We start from the raw sequence: 22256 nt of genomic DNA, 5'->3' as shown, positions 1-22256 counted from the left end.
CAATATTTACTTTAATAGAACTTCCTTCTGTCGCGTGCTCTATTTTTAGTTTGCAACTAACTTAACTAAATATTATGCTTTGGATATGGTTATTTCTTGTTTAAATAGCTTTTCCATTGTTCCCCATTGACTTTTAGTGTTGTAATTTTCTTCCTAACACATCCTGTCCTGGCAAAGCGATAACTAACCAATTCTAGCATCTTCATGTTCCAGTCAGAATATTGACGGAATAGTTGGACTTTTCCAATTCTTTGCCAGAACTATTCTAGCTGCTGCTGCTAAAGTGCTGGAGACGTTTTTCTTTATTACCCATATCCTTAATGCTATTACACATCCCCAGCAAATATAATTCATGGGAACACTTCATTTTTATTTTAAGCATATTCTGTACCTCTATGAAGTTAATGTCCAGGAACCTCTTGAGTTCTTTTACAAGCCCACCATTGAAGTGAAAAAAAAGAGCCATTATCAGAATTACATTTCCAACAAAGCGCAGGAGTTTCTTAAGTAATTTTAGCTATTTGGGAATCGTAGTAATATACCACCTATATCTGATTTTATATAAAAATTTCTTTTATATAATTACTCTGCGTAAATTTTTTAAACCTGTGTTCCAGGTCCTCTCCCAATCCTCTAAATAATATTGGGTGGCCCCAAATCCTGAGCCCATTTGACCACGTAGTCCTTTACGACCTCCTCTTCCAGCTCTAATTCTAATCATATACTATACATTTTTTTGATTAATTGCTCATCTTTGTAGCTTGCTGTTTTAACAGGGCCTGGAGCTTTTGCCACATGTATCATAAGAGCCAGTGGAACATACCATTTAGTCCAGCATCCTGTCTCAATGCAAAAGACCCAACCATTTACTCCTAGAAGAGCCAATGGGAGCATAGAGACTGATGGCCTTCCCCTGGAAGGGCTCCACTGGGATTCGGAGGAGTTGACTTGCCTCTCTGAACATGAAGGTTGCCTTTGATCCCCATGTGGCTAGTAGCCACTGAGTTGATCTCTCCTCCCACTTCCTCACCTCTGCCTCGTGTTCCTGCCTTCCAGTAGTTGCAGTGCAGCTGTCTTTTACACCTAGCTGGAGAGCCAGCATGGTGTAGTGGTTAGAAACAGAAGGTGCACTCTAATCCAGAGAACTGGGTTTGATTCCCGCTGTCACTTGAGCTGTGGAAGCTTATCTGGTGAACTAGATTAGCTTGTGCACTCCAGCACATACTAGCTGGGTGACCTTGGGTTAGTCACAGTTCTTCGGAGCTTCTCAGTCGAACCCACCTCACAGGGTGTTTGTTGTGGGGAAGGGAAAGGAATTTGTAAGCCCCTTTGAGTTGAGAAAGGGGGGATATAAATCCAACTCTTCTTCTTCTTCTTCTTCTTCTTCTTCTTCTTCTTCTTCTTCTTCTTCTTCTTCTTCTTCTTCTATCTTCTTTTTCTATCTTCTTTTTCTTTTTCCTTTTTCTTCTTCTTCTTCTTCTTCTTCTTCTTCTTCTTCTTCTTCTTCTTCTTCTTCTTCTTCTTTTTGCAGATGATCATAGAGCCCACCAGTCCCAAGCTGCTCGGATCCCTGAAAGAGCCCTACTATCAGCCCCCTTACACCCTGGTCATTGAACTCACCGACGTGCTCCTTCACCCGGAATGGTCGGTATGTGTCTGTTGGGCCAAGAGAGTAAACTCTGGTTCTTTTGGTTCTTTTGTAGCAGCTTGTGTGACATCAGCAGGCGTCCTGGGCTGGATTGGTTCAGGTATGTGGTGGTGGAAGCTGATGGCTAAATGTGGGAAGCGGTGTGGTAGATCTGCACAGCTTATGGTTTAAACAGAGATGCCTCCCAGTCCCAGGAATGACTAGCTGGTTACTGGGTGCTTAGTAAAGGAGAGACAACCCTGACCTGGACAGCCCAGGCTAGCCTGACCTCCGAAACCAAGGAGGGGCAGTCCTGGTTAGTATGCGGATGGGGAGACCACCAGGAGGCAGGCAATGGCAAACCACCCCCAAATAGTCTCTTGAAACCTGTATGGGATCACCACCTGATGTTGCTTCCACCCCAAGAGACAGACAAACTGGATTATGGTTTGTGATGCTGAGGAGGCCAGTGAGATCCAATCCTGAGCGTCCAATCCTGTATGTTGGTGTCTTTTGCAGGGTAGGAGGATGGATGGCTCTGAGTCCAAATGGGCTGGTGGTGAGGGGTTTGTGGTTCTGGATGTCGGCCTTTGCCTGTTCTCCCTGAGGAGAGCAAAGCTTTCCTGCCCCACTGACCCTCAGGCCAGTCAGCTGTGGGGAGGAATAACGCTTCTTCCCTGCGCTCTTTCTTTGTGTCTCCTCACTCCCTCTGGCTCCCTGTTTTGGTCCTCAGCTCGTGACCGGCTGGCGCTTCAAGAAGAGGCCCGGCATCGACAACCTGTTCCAGCAGTTGGCAATCAGCTCTACGAAATCGTCATCTTTACGTCTGAGGCGGGCATGCCCGTGCGTGCAGTGCGTCTGTGCCCTTGCCAGTTGTGGATCCTGCTGTTTTTGCTGGGGGCACCTGGTCTCACTGTGGAGGCGGAGCTTGAGCAGGAGCTTGAGGCAGAGTTCCCAGGGGCAGATGGGTGGCAGGAGGAGGCAGAGGGTGCTGATTACGCCAGAACTGTTGCATCTTGTTGCTGCTCAAGGACATGAAAGGGAGCGAAGAGGTCAAGAGGGGGCCAAATACCGGTGGCTGGACTTTGCACAGGATCCTGGGTCCTGGATGAGTCATGCCACGTGGTGGAGTGGTCAGCATGCGGACTAGAACATAAGAACAAGCCAGCTGGATCAGACCAGAGTCCATCTAGTCCAGCTCTCTGCTACCTCACAGTGGCCCACCAGGTGCCTTTGGGAGCTCACATGCAGGATGTGAGCGCAATGGCCTTCTACGGCTGTTGCTCCCGATCACCTGGTCTGTTAAGGATCTGTTAAGGATCACTAGGATCTGGAAGGCCTGGGTTTGAATCATTGCTCTGCTGTGAAAGCTCACTGAGTGATCTTGAGCCAGTCACATGCTTGCAGCCAAAGCGTACCTCACAGGTTTGTTGTGAGGATATAGTGGAGGAGAGGAGAACGAGGGAAGCTGCTTCAGGAGAAAGGCGGGTATAAATAAAGTGAACGAATCAACAGGGATGACCTGCCAGAGTAGATGTGTCCATGTGCTGGGAATTCTGTTTAGCTGAGCGTTCTGGTTAGCAGGTATGTTCAGGTGCCTCTCCCAGAACTATGAAGGCTAGAACCTTACTTTGTTTTTACGGCAAAGTGGAGATTTTATTAGAAAGACCCTGAATGTTGTGCCAAGTGCCTAATTTCAGGCCCTGCGTGTTAGGAGGATGATCAGAATGCCACAGCACCCATCAGTGCCTGGCAGGGGCTTGAAAAGAGCCCAGGAGGCCGTTGCATCCAAGGCGGAGGATCATGGGGCACGGGGCTGTTGGGTAGAGAGGCCTGCCTGCCTGCCTGCTTTGTGCCTGCTGGGTGAGCCCTCCTCCCTGCCCCTTTTCAGCTTGAGTGGAGCGGGGAGTCCCCAAGGGGAGCGTGCCACGACTCATTTTGCATCTGTATGGGTCAGCAGCTCTCCTTTCAGCCTTTGGCATCAGGGCTATTACTGTGCTAATTCGAGTGGGTCTGTCCATGGGGAGGATAGGAGACAAGGAGCCGCTCTGGAAGCTGCAGGCACGCCTGCCTGGCTTGTTTGTTCTTCTCCAGCAATTTTGTGATCGCGCTAAAAACCATACCCAGGGCAGCGCCAATTCCTTGCCGGAAACAGCCAACTTTGCCAATGGCAGAAGGGGATCCTGGAGCCAGACCTGGCAGTTCCGTTCCATGCCTGGGAGTAGTTCCCCTGATGCGAGAAGTCTGCGGAACTCATAAGCAGAAGACAGCATGTTGAATAACAAATTAAGAAAGTGTTGTGGGTTTTCAGTGCTGTATAGCCGTGTTCAGTAGCATTTTCTCCTTGAAGATGCCAGCCATAGAGGCAGGCAAAATGTCAGGAGAAAATGCTGCTGAAATACGGCCATACAGCCTGGAAACCCCACAATACCCCAGTGATTCCAGCCGTGAAAGCCTTTGACAGTACAATTTAAGAAGGATTTTTTACTGTCTGTGCCATCTTAGCAAGTTAGGTTTTAAACTATGTAAATTTTGATGTATAGCTTTTTGTTTGTTTTATATGTATTATGCAAATATGCTGTTGACCTCCCTGAGTCTTCCTTTGTCAGGAAAGAGTGGGATAGAAACCAAAATAACCATGTCGGGAGATGGCTCTGTGGAGTGGATTGGAAGGATCCAGCCCAGTGTGGGCTAATTTGTGACCCTTCACTTCACCACTTTACGACCTCCTTCTCCTTGTCTTGGGCTAGCCAAGAGCCCCTTCTTAGCCGCACACCACACTAGAGGGATCTTCAGCAGCGAAAGCTCTATTTTTACTCTGTCTTTCTCACGGGGATTGAAGGTGAATTACACAGACAGGATGGGGTGTTCCATAAACAGTGCCACTGGGGCAGTAGGGTTGCAGAGCCAATCAGAAATCTTAAACAGAGAAGTGAATAAAGCATAAAGCGTAACAGGACAACTTTAAACTGTGCACAAATTCCATAGTAGGATCCACAGTTCCTCATAATTTATCCAAGTAACTTTGTGAATTATTTTGTTCTGTGCTGCCTTTGTAGAGAAGCCCCCCTGAATCATTCAGTTTATGGCGTTCCTCCAGTTGGAGATATTGCCAAAGCAGCAGAGCTCATTTTGAAAGTAGTATAAGTATTCACCTCGAGGCTGCATTTGTTTGTTTGTTTATACAACAACAAAAATAATCTCATAGGGCCAGGTCCTGTAATAAGTACTGAGCAGTCTTCTCCAGAGTGTGAGGATCAGGACTGTTCAGAAGTCGCAGGATAGTTGGGTTTAGAGGACCGTTAAAGAACAGCAAAGAGTATTTGGGGCAGATAAACAAGACATGTTCAAGAGTTTCAACAGAAGTCAAGGAGTTAGTACAGATTTATAGTCCCACCTTGCTTGCTGAGACTCAAGGTGGATTATGTAGAAATCTGAAAGTGAGCAGGCATGTCTCAAACAGCTGAAGCAAAGCAGGAGCTTTTGGACACGACAGAAACTACCTGGTCTGGAGCAGCCGTCCAGCGATTGGCAGCCATGTAGGCCAGCAGTCCCGCCCCTGACTAGTGCAGCTTTCTGACCAGTTCTTTGCAGTTCAGTCCTGTTTTAACCGTGCAAAAGCCCTCTTGAATAATTCCATCTTGCGTGGCTTGTGACCAAGCCAGGAGAGTGGAATCTTCCTGGAGCTCTTCAGGCAGACCATTCCTTGAGGTGGGGACCAGGCAGAGGGATGCATGAGTACAAGCGGTTATCAGGCTTTGCCGTTTGCAGGACTTGGCCTGTCTCTCCTGTGTCGCGTCATTCCTGCATCTGGGGCCCTGGGGATGAGGCGGTATAAAAAATTTAAATAATAAATAAATAAATAAATCTCTGTCTAATGATTGTATTTATCTGGGTAGCAAATATTTATCTGGGTAGCAAAGTTATTTGGATAAAATTATAAGGAACTGTGGATCCTACTATTGAATTTGTGCACAGTTTAAAGTTGTCCTGTTATGCTTTATGCTTTATTCACTTCTGTGTTTAAGATTTCTGATTGGCTCTGCAACCCTACTGCCCCAGTGGCACTGTTTATGGAACACCCCATCCTGTCTGTGTAAAGGCGTCTCCCCCTCTTCCCCACCCCAGTTTTATCAACACAACGGCCCTTTGAGGTAGTTCAGGCTATGAGTGACTGGCCCAAGGTGACCCAGTGAATGTCATGGCTGAGCAAAGATTTGGACCTGGGTCTCTCTGGCCCTGGTCAGGCAGACACTCTGACCTCAACACCCCAAGGGCTGTGAGAGGCATTTAAGATCTGCAGCATTTAAGGAGCACACAAGGAGCAAGTCAGTGGCAGCATAAAGGTGGTGAACATTTTCCAGGGTGTCAGCTTTAGTCAGGCCTCTGGCCAGGTGAGCTTGTGCCTGGGCTTGAGTTTTGTAGGACTTTGCAGTGCTGCTGGGCTTGAGTTTTGTTCTGCTCCCCACCTAAGGCCTTTGAAGGAAGCTCCTTCACGTCTTCTCATGTCATAGCCTCCTGTGGGTGTCTGAAAAGGCCTTAGGAACAAGCCACGGGTAAGGGCCATGCGTAACTCTGTTCCTCCTCTTCTGTTCCAGACTGCTTTCCCCTCATTGACAGTGTAGACCCTCATGGATTCATCTCCTACCGGCTTTTCTCCGCGATGCCACCCGTTACATGGATGGGCACCACGTGAAGGTATTGATTGGGGGCTCTAGAATGACTGGTAACCAGTGTTGGCCAGAAGCGGTCTGAGTGTCATCCAGTGCCTTTGAACTGTGTATAAAATCAAACCAGCTACACCAGTCACATTTAGTATCACTGGGTGGCTGTGTAGGTTCTTGGTTACTATCTGGTCCCTGTTCTGGTCCCTGTTGTGAGTCCAGGTAAGTAAGATGGGCAGGGGATCATAACTTTCAGCCATTCTGTACCAATTAAAATATCAGTGGGGTGGAAGATATACCAGCCAAATGTCGTACCTCTTTCTGTTTTTCCTTCTCTGATCGAGTGCACCCATTGAATCCTCTTGAGCAGCTCTCTTGGTGGGCACGCCTGCAGGAAAGGGTGGCTTTAAAAGGGGGGTGGCACAACTCACACTGTCTTCTGCCTGTCGCTTTGGGCTGCACAGGCACTGGCCCTTTTCCTGCTTTTGCTGTGGGCCCTGTGAGGATCTCCTTCTCAGGCATCTAAAACTTCTAAAGCATCAGTGGCGTAGGAGGTTAAGAGCTTGTGTATCTAATCTGGAGGAACCGGGTTTGATTCCCAGCTCTGCCGCCTGAGCTGTGGAGGCTTATCTGGGGAATTCAGATTAGCCTGTGCTCCTACACCGCCAGCTGGGTGACCTTGGGCTAGTCACAGCTTCTCGGAGCTCTCTCAGCCCCACCTACCTCACAGGGTGTTTGTTGTGAGGGGGAAGGGCAAGGAGATTGTAAGCCCCTTTGGGTGTCCTACAGGAGAGAAAGGGGGGATATGAATCCAAACTCTTCTTCTTCTTCTTCTTGGCCTATTGACACTGTGCCGAGAGCATTGGGAGAGCCTGCCGCATCTGCTTTGTATGTGTAAAAGCACCTCCTGCAGTTGCATCTGCAGGATCTTTGTGAATAGCCACAGACAACCCGTGGAATCTGGGGTCTGGTTCTGTGCTTGCAAAGGGGAAGCTGTGTTAGTCTGTGACAGCAAAACCCAAGGAAGGGAGGTGCGACTTGCAAAAGATCCAATCACAGCAGACTTCGTTAATCTTTAAGGTGCCCCACTGGACATTTGTTTGATTCTGCAAGGCCACAAACATCGCAAAGGATGGCTCCTGAATTTCCTCGTGCTTTTTTTCACCTTCAGTGCAACTCAGATGCTTTACTGGCATTCTCCTCCATCTCATATTCATATTCAGAGAGGAGTCTTGGCTAAAAGGAAACAGGTGTAGGTCTGGTCAGTGCCTCAGTGGGAGATGGCTCCCTCCCCCTCTCAAATTGTGTGTTAGAACATCAAAAGAACCCTGCTGGATCTCATCAATGGTCTAACCCAACATCCTGGTGTTGCTCTAGACGCCGTGGCAGCGAACCTTTGGTACTCCAGATGTTATGGACTACAACTCCCATCAACCCCTGCCAGCATGGCCAATTGGCCATGCTGGCAGGGGCTGATGGGAGTTGTAGTCCATAACATCTGGAGTACCAAAGGTTCGCCACCACTGCCCTAGAGGGCCCACAAACAGGACATAGAGGTCCAGGCCTTCCCATAGAACAGGGGTAGGGAACCTGCGGCTCTCCAGATGTTCAGGAACTACAATTCCCATCAGCCTCTGTCAGCATGGCCATTTGGCCATGCTGGTAGGGGCTGATGGGAATTGTAGTTCCTGAACATCTGGAGAGCCGCAGGTTCCCTACCCCTGCCATAGAATCACAGAGTTGGAAGAGACCCCAAGGGCCATCAAGGTCAACCCCCTGCAATGCAGGAACGCATAACCAGAGCACTGTCAGACGGCCATCCAGCCTCTCTTTAAAAACCTCCAAAGAAGGAGACTCCACCACACTCCGAGGGAGTGCATTCCACTGTCGAACAGCCCTGAACATTAGGGAGTTCTTCCTAATGTTTAGGTAGAATCTCTTTTCCTGCCCCTTGAACCCATCACCCCTGACGTTATCTCCTGGCACTGGGACTCAGAAGTTGCCTTGAATGCTAGGAGGGAAGGCAGAATTGAAATGTTGGGGGGGGGGGGGTGCATTTCCCAAGATCACGATTCACATCATTCAGACCTGGCATTCTGGGAAACAGGGTTGCCCTCAATCTCATGGGCACTTTCTTAGGAGTCAGTCCAGTTCTTCCAAGTCAGTAGTCAAAAGAAGGGGCTAGTTGGGGACGGGGAAGACACTTTCCCAAGGCATCATGGTCCCTGCACAACCAATGGGCCTTTTGGGGGGACTGTTGGTCCCCCCCCCCCGGGTGCTTCCTTGCTGAGGGCATCTCATGGGTATCAGAGCCACCTGGCAACAATGCCTGTGCATCTCTGCAGCTGCACAGAACGTGTGGCCTGCTGTGGTGTGCGAGGAGCTGGAACACCAGATGCGCATCTCCTCCTGTTCCGCAATCTGAGTTCCCTGCGTCTGCCCTCTACAATAGAGGCTGGATGTCTTTGCTGTGAGCCTTCTGCCTGTCTTCACCTCCCATCTGCTGCCCTGGAGCCAGTAGGGTGTCTTTTTCTCTCAATGGCCCAAGCTTGCTGGCTCTGTGTCCTGATTGATGGCAGGTCTTTTGTGTGTGTGTGTTAAACAAAATGGGGGGGGGGGGGAAGGGGTGCTCCCCTCCTTTGGGGAACTTTCCGGCTGCTCTGCAATGTTACTACTATAATTGACCCGCTAAGTGTGTGTGTGTGTGTGTGTGCGCTCCCGTGTGATTTTTTTTTTCCTCCCTAACTTGCAAGTCTTTTGATATAGCAAGACAACTTGCAAGAGAAAGCTTTCAGTGGGTTTGGCACCTGTTGATTTACACCAAGACTCTAGGGGAAGGCATTTCCAAAAGCTGAACCGATCTGTGAGTTGGCCGTGGATACACTGAGATAAATTCTTAAATGCTTGAAGTGGCTGTTATTATTTGTTAATGCTTGTTATTTCTTCATCTAAACTTGTTTTGTGCTGCAGCAGGCACACGACAGAGCTTGCTCCCTCTGCTGATAGATTGTAGAAGTGAAGTTTCTCCCCACTGAGGCAAAGGAAGAAACAAGCTTAAGGCTACAGTGGTGTTGTGGTTGTTCTGTGATTGTGAGGCTGTCACCAGAAAGGCCGTCTGTCAGCTCTGTGTGTGTGTGTGTGCGTGCGTGCGTGCGTGCGTCCGTGCGCGCGCACATGAGAAGAGAGACTTTTCAGTGGCAGCCCCATAAGTATGGAATGCCCTCCCCAGGGTCGTGTACCTGACTGGCTCCCTCACTTTCAATCTTCAGGAGGCAGTTGAAGACAGTATTATTTGGAACTCCATTTGAATAATTTAGTTATTATCAATTTGCAGTCCTAACTGGAGGTTTTTTTAAAATTTGTGGTTCTAATGTGTTTTTATTGTTGTTTTATTTATTTATTTTTATGGTAATTTTGGGCAGTCGTTTTATTTCTGTTGGAAACTGTGTTGAGTTCCACAAAGGGAAAAAAACCAGTTTTAAATAAAACAAATAACAAGGACTTTGCCAGTCCTGCAGTACTGGCTACTGCAGTCCACTTTGTATTTTGAAAACTATTTTTGTTTTAAGGGGTAAGGAATGTTTGTACGTTGAGCTCAGATTACTAGATTCCACTAGCCAAGATGCAGTGGAATTAGGGGGGGAGCAGGGGGGTGCATGCTGTGGCCAACGCTACCCCCAAGTAAATCTGAGCTGCCTTCAGAACACAAGGAGGCTTAAATAGCCGTTTGATTGCAAGTCTGCTTTGCTGCTGGTTTTTAAAAGGGGTTTTATGTTTGCTTGAGGGAATCCGGTGACGTGGTCCCCAGAGATAAGCCTCAACCCAACAAGCGGGCAAAAATGGCCCGGGAAAGGGATCTCCTTTGGCTGCAGTGCACCGGTCTCCTCTGCAGCTGTCATCCTCTCTCGCCTGCCTCTGGGCATCCTCCTTCTCTCCTCAGGACATCTCCTGCTTGAACAGGGAGCCTGCCAAGGTGGTGGTGGTGGACTGCAAGAAGGAGGCTTTCCGCCTGCAGCCCTTCAACGGTTTGGGGCTGAAGAAGTGGGACGGGAACTCTGACGACCGGACACTGTTTGACCTCGCTGCCTTCTTGAAGAGTAAGGAGAGAGGGCCGGGGGATGGGGTGGGGTTGGGCAGCCCACGGGGGCATTGTAGGATCCATATCCTGGCAGCTCCATACAGAAGGCTGCGTGGCATTGATGGGCCGCACAGTGCGTCTCCCCAGTCACATTACGCAGACGCGGGGTCAGACTCCTGGGGTGCCTTCTGTCTCCGTTTGTAAACGCAGCAAGTTTCTAGTTCTTATTTTTTTATGCTGTCCAGAGCCCTTTGAGGGTAGGGCGGTATACAAATCTCAGTGATTGATTAATTAATAAGCAAGCTTGAGCAGGTGCAGACAGGTGAAATCTCAGAGGACAACCAAAGGGGAATTGAGAGAAGCTCCCCTAAGCTGGCGCAGGGCAGGGCTGGGGAGATTGAAGGCGGGTTCTCTGCAACTCCTTGTTCCTCCCCATGACTGAAGCACGAAAAAGCCAATAACCCAGGATTGCAGGCATTACCCGATTTGCAGCAACAGTTTCAGTGCCTTCAGTCCTGCCTCTTGGGCATATTTTCTTGCCACGGCAGCATTCTAAAATCCAGAGCATCCTTGGGGTTGCCAACTTCCAGCTGGTGACCGGAGACCTGCTGGAATCACAACTCGTTCCCTGTTCTGGTTCAATCATGCCATGTCTCCCGGGCAGGACGTGGGATCCCCTTTCCCGTCTCCCTCCTCCTTGCCTGTTTTTGCTGTAGTTCCATTTCCCAAGCAAAGCCCAATCTGCTTATTAGGTGCCTGCTTGCTGTTGCCCTCCACATCCCTGGGAAGGCAGCGTGGGTCGCTTTGACGAAAGGGAAGGCTGCACTGTCTCTGGACCGTGGGACTGGGGGTAGCCCAACTCCCCTTAGAGACTGGTGTTCAGGGGTGATGTTGTGTGATGAGGAGGGGCAAGATGTGGGCACAATGGAAGGTGTTCAGGCGCTTATCCTTTCGTAATGGCAACAGAAGCCCAAATGCTTTTCCCTGGTGCTGTTTCAGAATAGAGAAATCATCTGAATACAGAGTCTTGTTATTGAACGTGGCCCTGATCTGCAAAAGGGCTTGTGCTGTTTGGCAGGCCACCAGTCCTGAACGCGTCCCTCTTCTTTAACCAACAGCCATTGCCTTGAGTGGGGTGGATGACGTCCGGTCGGTGCTGGAGAACTACTCTATGGAAGAGGACCCGCTGGAGGCATTTAAGCGCAGGCAGTCCCAGCTGGAGCAGGTAAGTATGCGCTTCTGGTCCCTCCTAATGGGAGACCTGGGGGGCGGGAGGGCTAGGGGGCAGACTGGAGCAGATTCCCCGGCAGTGCTGCTGTAAGAAGCCACCCCTGGGTAGGGTCAGAACGCTGGGCTGTCTAGGCAGGACTGGTTTTCCTGGCCCATGTAAGGGGCATCACTGGGCACAGGGGATTCTTGCAGAGACTGAGCTCTTGCAGAGACTGAGCTCTTGCAGAGACTGAGCTCTTTGCAGAGACTGAGCTCTGGAGGGAACGGAGAGGCAGGCATCGGACCAGGAACAGGGAAAAGACCCGAACTTTGAATCTTCAGTATTCCTTAACACTGCGTGGTGTTTGGTGCGGCTTGAGGAGTTTCCTGTGTATTGTTGCAGCAGTGATTGCAACAGCTCCGCCAAGTCGGCCCGTGCTGTCCCAGTTGTTGGAAAGGCTAGCCCAGGGGTGTCCAACTCTGGGGCTTCAGATGTTCATGGACTACCATTCCCTTCAGCCCCTGCTGGCATGGCAATTGTAGTCCGTGAACACCTGAAGCCCCAGAGTTGGACACCCCTGGGCTAGGACCATCATGGCTTCCCTGAAGTTGCCTTGCCAGTTTTTGGCAAGAACAGGAGTCAAAACAGGCTGCCTGGACATGTAGCGGTTAGTGTTGCCTCATCCACCCTAGCTCAAGGCAGGGGGCCGTCTTTACAAAGATCAAATGGCAGCCAAGCCCAAGAGTTGTTAGCCCAGCACTGGGGGTTTCCCAAGTTCTGCCTCAGAAGTCCCAGCAGTGGGGTCAGAGTCTCCTGCTCAGCTGCTTTGGGGCTCTCCAGGCACGTGGAGGGATGTGGCTGGGCTGGGCAGGGGGAGAGCAAGGGCTGAGTGGGCCCGTGGATGATGCCGGGTCCTCCGTGTGCCTGTTTCCCAGGAGGAGCAGCAGCGTCTCTCGGACCTCTCCCAGCAGAAGAAGCAGCAGCTCTTCTTGGGCTCCTTGACCAGCCGGCTGTGGCCTCGCTCCAAGCAACAGTGATGCAGGCAGCCTCCGGTCCAACCTCACCCTCCGTAACAGACTTCTTGGCTGCTCCGGACCCTTTCCTGGCGTGGACCCTGTCCTCTGCAGAAGCCAGTAAGGCAGGGAGCTCATGGACTCTGGCCAAAGGCAACCCAAACCAGGGCCACCAGAGCTGGCCCTACAGCTGCCCCAGCCCTGCAGAGGCCGAGAGAGCTGCGTTCAGAACCCAGCCCTTTCCCAAGCCCTCTGGAAAGAGAGCCCCGCCAGAAGAGGATCAAGGACAGCCTGCCGGACCACTTCCCTTTGGAGCCGGGCCAAAGAAAGGGGGAGGGGAGGGGTGCTGCTCCGAGATTGGGCTTGCCCACATCCGCATCATGTCCCCTTCAGACTCCAGGTCACACTGCTCTTCTGTTGGACGCAAACGAAAACAAATGTTGGACATACTCTGAAATAAATGGCCCTCTTTCTAGCAGTGGCGTCTGCAGAGTTGACCCCTGTTTTTGTGCAAGTGGCAAAGGGGAGGGAGTGAAGAGAGAAATGGCAGGATTTAGGGGGTGGGGGGGTGAAAAGCTGCGTTGGCAAAAACTGGCATTTCCAGCGCATCCGTGAGTTAAAACGGAGCTCCCCCCTTCATTCCTCCCCCCTCCCCCCGCACGTTGGTGCAGGGAGCGCCTGCTGGCCTTCATCCTGTGTCCAGAGTCAAGTCGGATGTCAACAGGAAAGTCGGCCAGCTGGAAGACCGGGAGGGGAGGAGAAGGAACCTTTGTCGAGAGGAGCGCTATGCAGGGCGGAGAGAGTGGACAAGTAACTTTTTCTCTCTCCCCAAACGCTCGTGGAACTTGAAGGCATCCCGTGAACCTGATGGGACAGACAAAAGGAAATACTTCTTTACATAGCGAGTGTTTGAAACGTGGTATTTGCTGCCAGAGGATTTAGTGAAGGCCACAGGCATAGATGGCTTTAAAAGGAGGTTGCAGATTCACAGAGGAGCGGTCTATCAGTGGGTGACTGAGGGGAACCTCCACAATCAGAGGTAGTCAACCTCTGAATCCCAGTGAAAGGATATAACATCAGGGAGGGGCTCGGCCTTTCTGCCCCGTTGTTGGACCTTCAGAGGACCTGGCTGGCCACTATGCAAGGCAGGAGGCTCAACTGGATGGGCCTCCCTGGTCTGATCCAGCAGGGCTCTTCTGATGTTGGGGTGCTGTGTGGTTTCCAGGCTGCATGGCCGTGTTCTAGCAGCATTCTCTCCTGACGTTTCGCCTGCATCTGTTTCGCCTTCAGCCCGGAAACCACACAGCACCCCAGTGATTCCGGCCGTGAAAGCCTTCGACAATACATCTTCTGATGTTCTTGGCTTCTCTTAAACCAGGCAGTATTCTTTTCCTACTCTTGAGTGTGGGGGTCTGTTTTTCAGTGGCAGGGCATGCAGCTTTGTGAATGGGGGGGGGGGTTATATTAAAATCTGGCATTCAAGAGCACCCTCTTGTACTGCAGGGACCCATTCTGCCCTGTTCCCCTATCCAGGAGCGTGGCTGAGAGCTGGGTGTGGCAGCACAGACTCCAAAAGGTTGGGGCTGGCCAGGACATTTCCATGTGTGCAAGCGTGCATTTCCCTTTCCCAAACGTGGCTGAGGGCCCACACTTGCAGGGGATGCGTGGGCAGAGTGTGGTTTCTTGCTGGCTGCTGCCTCTGCCCAGTGGCGGCTCCCCACGGTCTCCAGCATGAGGCCACGTCAAGTTTCCCTCCTTTCCCAGGGCCGAGACACATGTTGCCCTAAATCCCTTCAGACGGTGGGGTTGAAATCTTTTCATTTCTGCCCATAAAGAAGTCCCTTGTGTTAAGTTTTCCCATCTATGAAATGGGCACCAGCTGTGTGTGTGTGTGTGTATTTGTGTCTATCCTGAGGACCAAGTGAATAGTAATTGTAAATAATTCACATGTTGGAAGTGTGGTTTAAGTGTGGTTTAGCATAATTCACTTGTTGGAAGTGCGGTTTACCCACAAATTCTGCCTCCTGCCTTTTGCAGCTTCCTGAAGCAACAAGTGCCAAGTGGCCCAGGCTAGCCAGATCTTGGAAGCGAAAGAGGATTGGCCCAGGTTACTATTTGGGTAGGAGACCACAAAGAAATTCCAAGATCAACATCTCTTTCCTTGACCTGGGTGGGCCAGGCTAGCCAGATCTCAGAAGCTAAGCAGGGTTGGCCCTGGGTGGGAAACACTCACGCATGCGCACACACACACCCCTTCCTGGAAGTCCCGGGTTGCTACTCCGAGGCAGGCAATGGCAAAACCACCTCTGACCATCACGTAACCTTAAAAGCCCTGCAGGGTAGCCATGAAGCACCTGCACTTGATGGCATTTTCCTCCACCACCGCCTGGTGACTCATGAATACCCATTTTTCTTACAGGCTCCCCATTTATTTCAGGATTGCCAGGACACATTATTGGCTGCTGTTTCTTCCCTTCCCTACCTTATTCTTTTTAGAAAGAATGCAAGGGGGAAAAAGACATTTCCCGACAGGAACTGAATCCAGATCTTTCCCACGCGCCCCCCCTTCTCCTCTCCCTTTCCCAAAGAAAATGCATTTCCAGGCTGTCTGTGGTGGTTGTAGCAGAAAGGAGGAAAGGAATAAACAGCTGGGGGCGGGGGAGAGAGAGCAGTGTTTATGTTCTAAACAGGATGTGAGTCTTCAAGGATGCAGCCATTCCTTCTGCTTGCTTTCTAAGCGCAGGTTATGTGGCAGCGACGGTTTCCCTTTATTGCCAAAAAAAGAGAGAGAAATGGGTGGTGGAGGTGCCTGAACCGGGCAGTCTGCCCTGTGTTAGGGTTGAATCTTCAAAACTCTGCCTAAGTCTTCAGTAGTAGTAAAGCCTTTATTGGCATTGTAAATTACAATAAAACATTTATCAATTTAAAAACTAGAATGCATCAAATATATACACATACAAGTTGTTCCCATGAGTTATGTTTGTAATTCCAGCTCTTATCAATATAAAGCCCAAACATGATCACCAAAAGCTACAATCCACAAGTGCTTACTTTTTTAGTTCATATAAAAAGTGACACCTGATAATGAGACTGCAACATCTTTTTAGAAGTCCTCCGCACTTGCTTGGGTTTGGTTATCAGGGGTCTTAGGTTGGTTTCTAAAAGAACTGTTTCCCGACATATTAAGAAGTGGGCTGATTGTAAAGTGTTACAGATTTCCAAATCTAGCATGGGATAAATGATACTACTAGTTAGGAAAAAATACACAGTGAGCTGAAACATAAATCTTCAGTTCCTAAGCTCAATTGGTAGACACAGAATACCAGTAGTCATTAAATAATGTGGCCAGCAGTATTGATATATTCATAGTAAATAAAAGGCCCCCCGGGAGCACAACAAGTACATTCTACTGAGTCATACACAGTAATAGGGAAAACTACGTCATGAATTAACTTGATTTTGGTTGCCAGTGACACATCGTTCAAGTAAGAATCTTCTCTAGCTCCTTCATAGCTGCCTTTCCCAGCCACAATCTCCTTCTGAACATCAGATTAGGATTTGGAAAACGTTGGTTCAGAATTGGTCATAAGAACTAAAATAACTAAACGTAGGTTATCATGCTTAACTAATGCTCTTTCTCACCAAGAGATGGCAGGAGATTGATGAATTAATCCACCATTTCCTGCACCTTCTTTTTTTCTAGAATGTTCCACTTGGGTCCTACTGCCTTGGTGGCAGAACTAGGTAAGCACTGGGACCCAAGCGGAACATTCTAGAAAAAAGAAGGTGCAGGAAATGGTGGATTAACTCACAAATTTCCTGTCACCTTTAGTTGAGAAAGAGAGTAGAGTAGTCCCAGCAGCTCAGATGCTCAGGAATCCAGCCTCTATCAGCTTACCATGGCCAATTGGCCATGCTGACAGAGGCTGATGGGAATTGTAGTTCCTGAACATCTGGAGAGCCACAGGTTCTCACTCCCCGGTATAGAGAAGCAGGAGTAGGAACCTCTTGCGGCTCTCCAGATGTTCAGGAACTACAATTCCCATCAGCCCTACCAGCATGGCCAATTGGCCATGCTGACGAAAACTGATGAAGTCTGAATTCTAATCTAAGGTCTATTAGGAAGAAAAGACTGCGTCCTGCCGACCTAACCCGTGTTTTCTTTCCCCCCCCACAATCCTTCCAGTCCTCCTTGCCTGTCTGCCCCTCCCCCCAAAATCCCGGTGTTGCCAAGGTCTGGGCTCATTGCTTCCTGTTTGGTGTGTAATAATGGATCCATTTCCTGAACCTTTTGACATGACCTCACCCTTGGCTTGCTGTTCTATGTCCCGCCTGCCTTCCCCAGTCTAATTTGAGTGATGCAGTGTTTTCTGGTAATATTTCCTGAATGGGCCTTTCAGCAAAAGTGAACCAGAGTCTTGGGGCACCCAAGGAGGCTGCAAAGTTTTCTTTCTAGCATGCATCGACAGAGTGGCTTCTAGTCTGCAGAAGCATCTGGTTAGTGGTTCGAGTAACCTTGAGATTTTCCTGTTTTTGCTGCAAGATGCATGTGGATAATCTTAACAATGTTCACAACTTGAGGACTACCGCTTGTTGGGCCCTGATTTTCAAGAGAACCTAGTCCAGTGGTGGTGAACCTTTGGCACTCCAGATGTTATGGAGTACAATTCCCATCAGCCCCTGCCAGCATGGCCAATCGGGGGTGATGGGAATTGTAGTCCATAACATCTGGAGTGCCAAAGGTTCACCACCACGGAACTAGTCAATCCCAGAATTCCAGTCTGGGATTCCTTAAAAAGCAGATCAGGAATAATAAGCCGTTCATCCAGAAAGACCGCTTTCCCCCAAATACATACCTTGTAGGTCCACGCAGTGGGTTAGGTAGTAAGATTGTGCTGCTTGCATGGATTACCCTAGATTCCTCCGCTAGCCTCAGCGTTTCCTTGGCAGATGCGCCGTGTTCTTTGGCAGACCAGTCCCTGAAGATATCGTGCCTTGGATGATTTTGTATTCAACGTTGACTACCTTTGCAACCTGCCTTGAGCCTTTTCAGTCACTGAAAGCCAGTATGATGTAGTGTTAGATTGTCAGACTCTGTGTATGTGCGTGCGTGTGTGCGTGTGGGAAGTGCTGTCAAGTTGCTTCTGACTGATGGCAACCCTCCGAATCAACGTTCTCCAAAACATCCTATCCTGAACAGTTTCTCAGGTCTTGCAAGAGAGTTGTGGCTTCCCGTACAGAGTCAATCTGTCTCATGCCGGGTCTTCCTCTCTGCCGGCTGCCTTCAACTTTTCCTAGCACGATTGTCTTCTTCCAGTGAGTTTTTTCTTCACACAATGTGACCAAAGTACAGGAGCCTCAATTTAGTCATTTTAGCTTCTAAGGACAGTTCAGGCTTGATTTGGTCTAGACCCTACTGATTTGTCTTTTTGGCAGTCCAGGGTGTTCCTAATTCTTCTCCAACACCATATTTCAAAGAAAGCTATTGTCTGCCTGTCAGATTTCTTCATTGCCCATGTTTCACACCCATAAATATTATGGGGATTGGAATATTATGGCATGAATTAACTTGATCTTGTATTGTTGAAGGCTTTCACGGCGGGATTCAACTGGTTTTGGTGGATTCTCCGGACTGTGTGACCGTGGTCTGGTGGATCTTTTTTCTAACATTTCACCTGCATCTGTGGCTGGCATCTTCAGAGGTGCATCACAGAGGGAAGTCTGTTACAACAGATACACCTCTGAAGATGCCAGGCACAGATGCAGATAAAACGTTAGGAACAAGATCCACCAGACCATGGCCACACAGCCCGGAAAACCCACCAGAACCAACTTGATCTTAATAATCTTTTCTTAATAATCTTTTCTAGATCCTTCATAGCTGTGCTTCCCAGCCTTTTGAGCATCAGACCAATATTTGGGAACGTCAGACTCGGAATTTTCCCTAGAAGCTAAGATAAATCAACTGAGGCTATCCTACTTTTGTAGAAGACAAAACTCTGAAAATGAAAGAAATGCTAGGGGGGAAATGAAGGCAACAGGAAAAGAGGAAGAAAAAGAAAAAAAACAGATCTCCAGTCAAGGAAGTCATGACAGTCAGTCTGCAAGACCAGAGCCAGGCTGTAAATGGGAGGAAGTTTGGGAGGTCATTAATTCATAGGGTTGCCCAAAGTCAGAAGAAGAAGAGTTTGGATTTATACCCCACCTTCTGTCCTGTAAGGAGACTCAAGGTGGCTGACAAGCTCCTTTCCCTTCCTCTCCCCACCCCAGACACCTGGTGAGGCAGGTGAGGCTGAGAGGACTGTGACTGGCCCAAGGTCACCCAGCAGGAATGTGGGAGTGCGGAAACACACCTGGTTAAGAGTCCACTGCTCAGGTGGAGGAGTGGGGAATCACACCCAGTTCTCTGTTTTAGAGTCCACTGCTCTTAACCACTACACCACGCTGGCTCTCGGCGTTCAGAAACCTGTTGATGACATTTCACACACACACCTCCAGATCCCCACTCTCCCGTGGAAATTCACTTTAAAAGTTTGCCGTTGAGGACAAAAGGGCAGAGGGAACTAGGTAAGCTGCTTTGAGTCCTAATTGAGGAGAAAGACGGCCTGTAAATGAAGTAAATAAATCACTGAAAGGCAAGCAACAACTGCCTAACCAGTGGTGGCGAACCTTTGGCACTCCAGATGTTATGGACTACAATTCCCATCAGCCCCTGCCAGCATGGCCAATTGGTTGCTCAAATTGTAGTCCATAACATCTGGAGTGCCAAAGGTTCGCCACCATGGGCCTAAATGGTAAACATTTGTGACAATTGCAGAGAGGGTTTTGGTGTTGCGCGAAGCAGGCAAGTAGACATTGTGGACGTTTAGAAACAGTGTGGTGGGCTCACACACACACCAGTTTCCCCTGGTTTTGATCTCGGCTACCACAACCTTCCTCAGGCTCCCCCCACCCCAATCCCCAGGAATTTTCCAACCAGGGATTGGCAACCAGGGCAGATCTAAGCCTGGCCGGGGCCTCACCTAGTGACTTGAGGAAACCCCCAGGCCAGGCCAGGAGCTCTGGGCAAGAAGGGTGGGAGATGGCTGCCGGAAAGATAAATAAATGGACAGAGAAGAACTTGCCGCCGGGGCTCTCAAGAGCAGGAAGCGCAGGGGACAGCCGTGTCTGGAGCTGCCCATTGCGGTGGGTGGAAATGGCTTTTATTTGCTTAGAAAACACACTTCTTTTTTTGCTACTATAATGTGTTCTCCTCACCCCCCTCCCCGAAAGCCTGTAGCCCCTGGCGGGGGACGAGTCGGAGACAAAAACCTGGCATTTCCTTCCATTCATGCTTAGCTCCAGGCTGGGTCTGTTGACCACGTGGGTCTCCCGCACTGCACACTCCGGCCCGAGCACCCTGCTTCCCCACCCCACATGCCTGAGGCGGCCGTGGACTGCAGGTTGTGTTTCTGAGGTCCAGCTAGTCCAGTGGCTCAGCAGCACAGCATCTGTTGGGCATGCAGGAAGTCCCAGGTTTGATCCCCAGCATTTCCAGTCAACACAAGTCCACAAAGTTCATGTTAAGAAAGAAGCAGCAGTGGCATAGGAGGTTAAGAGCTCGTGTATCTAATCTGGAGGAACCGGGTTTGATTCCCAGCTCTGCCGCCTGAGCTGTGGAGGCTTATCTGGGAGTCTAACAGATTACAGCTTCGCGCACTCCCACACACGCCAGCTGGGTGACCTTGGGCTAGTCACAGCTTGTCGGAGCTCTCTCAGCCCCACCCACCTCACAGGGTGTTTGTTGTGAGGGGGGAAGGGCAAGGAGATTGTCAGCCCCTTTGAGTCTCCTGCAGGAGAGAAAGGGGGGATATAAATCCAAACTCTTCTTCTTCTCTACCTAAAACAGGGGTGTCCAACTCTGGCGCTTCAGATGTTCATGGACTACAATTCCCATCAGCCCCTGCTGGGGCTGATGGGAATTGTAGTCCATGAACATCTGAAGCGCCAAAGTTGGACACCCCTGACCTAAGACCTTAGTATGCAGCTGTCAGTGTGGGCAGTGCTGACCTGGGTGGAGCCACGGCCTGGCACAGAATGAAGCAGCTTTTGTGTTCAAAGTTCCAGATTTTCAGGCAAGCCCCAGTTGATAACATAGAGCAGTGGTGGCGAACCTATGGCACGGGTGCCAGAGGTGGCACTCAGAGCCCTCTCTGTGGGCACTCGCAAACAGAGTGCCCCCCCCCCCCATCTAGGCTGGCCTGGGCCGCTGGGCTCAATTATTAGCATTAAACCTAAGACCTAGTTTTGGAGAAGTAGTGTAGGTAACCCTGTTAAGCGCTGTTAAACCCCACTGATTTTCATGTGAAGAACTAAAGCACGATTCTTTACCAGGGAGTAAGCTCAGTTGCTGGCAATGGGCTTGCTTCTGAGTAAACCCTCCCAGGGTCGTGATTCACCCATTGGAAGAGTTGCACGGTTGCTTCAAAGCAAAGCCACCAACTACCACCAAGCTTACTCCTAAGTAATGCATGCCTCGGAGCCAACCATTTTTCCTAAACTAAAACCTCAGTATTCAGGTTAAATCGCCGTGTCGGCACTTTGCGATAAATAAGTGAGTTTTGGGTTGCAATTTCGGCACTCGGTCTCGAAAAGGTTCGCCATCACTGTCATAGAGATTCTTTTATTTGTTATCATTCACGAACAAGATTTTTTCACCCTGCCTTTCTACGCTCATGGGGGCCACTGAGGTGGCTAAGCAATTAAAAACATCCAAATTAACACCTCATCTCAAAAGCCATTAAAACCAGCTCAAATGTATCATTAAAACAAGTTGTATATATCATTAAAAGTGTAGTGCCTGAGCACACTTAGAGCGCCTTCCTTAGCATGCCCACCACTGGAGTCCCGAGGCAAAACACACACACACACACACTTGAATGTTTTCCAAGCTGTATCTTCTCCCCCTGCTGCGTGCTAATGTCAGAAAAAACAGAGTCGGGAGGGAGAAAAGAGAGCTGTAAATTTCTGGGGAACACCCAGTGGTGATAGCTCAGCCTCCAGGGGACCTGTTTTTGAAAGCTGGTGCCTCAAGGAAGAATAAATCAACACTTCAGAAACCGCATGAGCATCCCTCTTTTGGGGGTGGGGGAAAGTGAGGAGGGGGGCTCAGTTCTCCATCAATCAGTATCCCCGTCTCCTCCTTTCACAGGGCTGGGCTGTGCACAAGGCCTTTTCAACACTGAAATGGGGTGGCCAGAAACCCCTCTTCCTCCTTTTTCCTCTCCTATGACTGAAGAAGGAAACGCACTTTGCACGCACTCAGACGAGCTGATGTCTTTTGTTTCACTCAGGAGTGAATTGAGCAAATGCCATCACAGCCTTTGATGGGAAGGAGGGTTTTGTAAGTGATATTGGTGTAACCCCCATGCTCAGAATGGGTTGACCCAGTAAGGGGTGGAGACTCAAAGCAGCAAGAGGCTGCAGAGCTCATGTAATTTGGAGGAGACAAGGCTACCAGACTCGGACCTTGATTTCTATAAGCCCTTAACACCTTGTTAAGGGTTTCTTTTTTGTGGTTGTAATGGGTGAGAGTTCTCCTGGAAACCTTCATCATGTTGAATCCTGTTCATCAAGCCCTTGGAGTCTTCAGGAGCCAACCCACTTGCAAAGAAGAATTGGACTT

General features: G+C 49.6%; 1 protein-coding gene across 1 annotated transcript in view; it reads left to right on the top strand.

The window, feature by feature from the left end:
- LOC125435751 (mitochondrial import inner membrane translocase subunit TIM50-like) overlaps positions 1-13070 on the top strand; it is a 46210-nt gene extending 33140 nt beyond the window's left edge. The window contains 8 exon segments of the mRNA XM_048502123.1: positions 1532-1648; positions 2361-2423; positions 2426-2474; positions 6226-6284; positions 6287-6325; positions 10232-10388; positions 11488-11594; positions 12515-13070. Of these exon segments, the coding sequence (XP_048358080.1) occupies positions 1532-1648; positions 2361-2423; positions 2426-2474; positions 6226-6284; positions 6287-6325; positions 10232-10388; positions 11488-11594; positions 12515-12616 (693 nt within the window). The 3' untranslated portion in view covers positions 12617-13070.
- Positions 13071-22256: the final 9186 nt, after the last annotated feature.

This window comes from Sphaerodactylus townsendi, linkage group LG06 (assembly GCF_021028975.2).
Source record: "Sphaerodactylus townsendi isolate TG3544 linkage group LG06, MPM_Stown_v2.3, whole genome shotgun sequence".
Lineage (NCBI taxonomy): Eukaryota > Metazoa > Chordata > Lepidosauria > Squamata > Sphaerodactylidae > Sphaerodactylus > Sphaerodactylus townsendi.
Note: the sequence above shows the minus strand (reverse complement) of the source record. Positions and strands in the feature narration are given on the sequence as shown.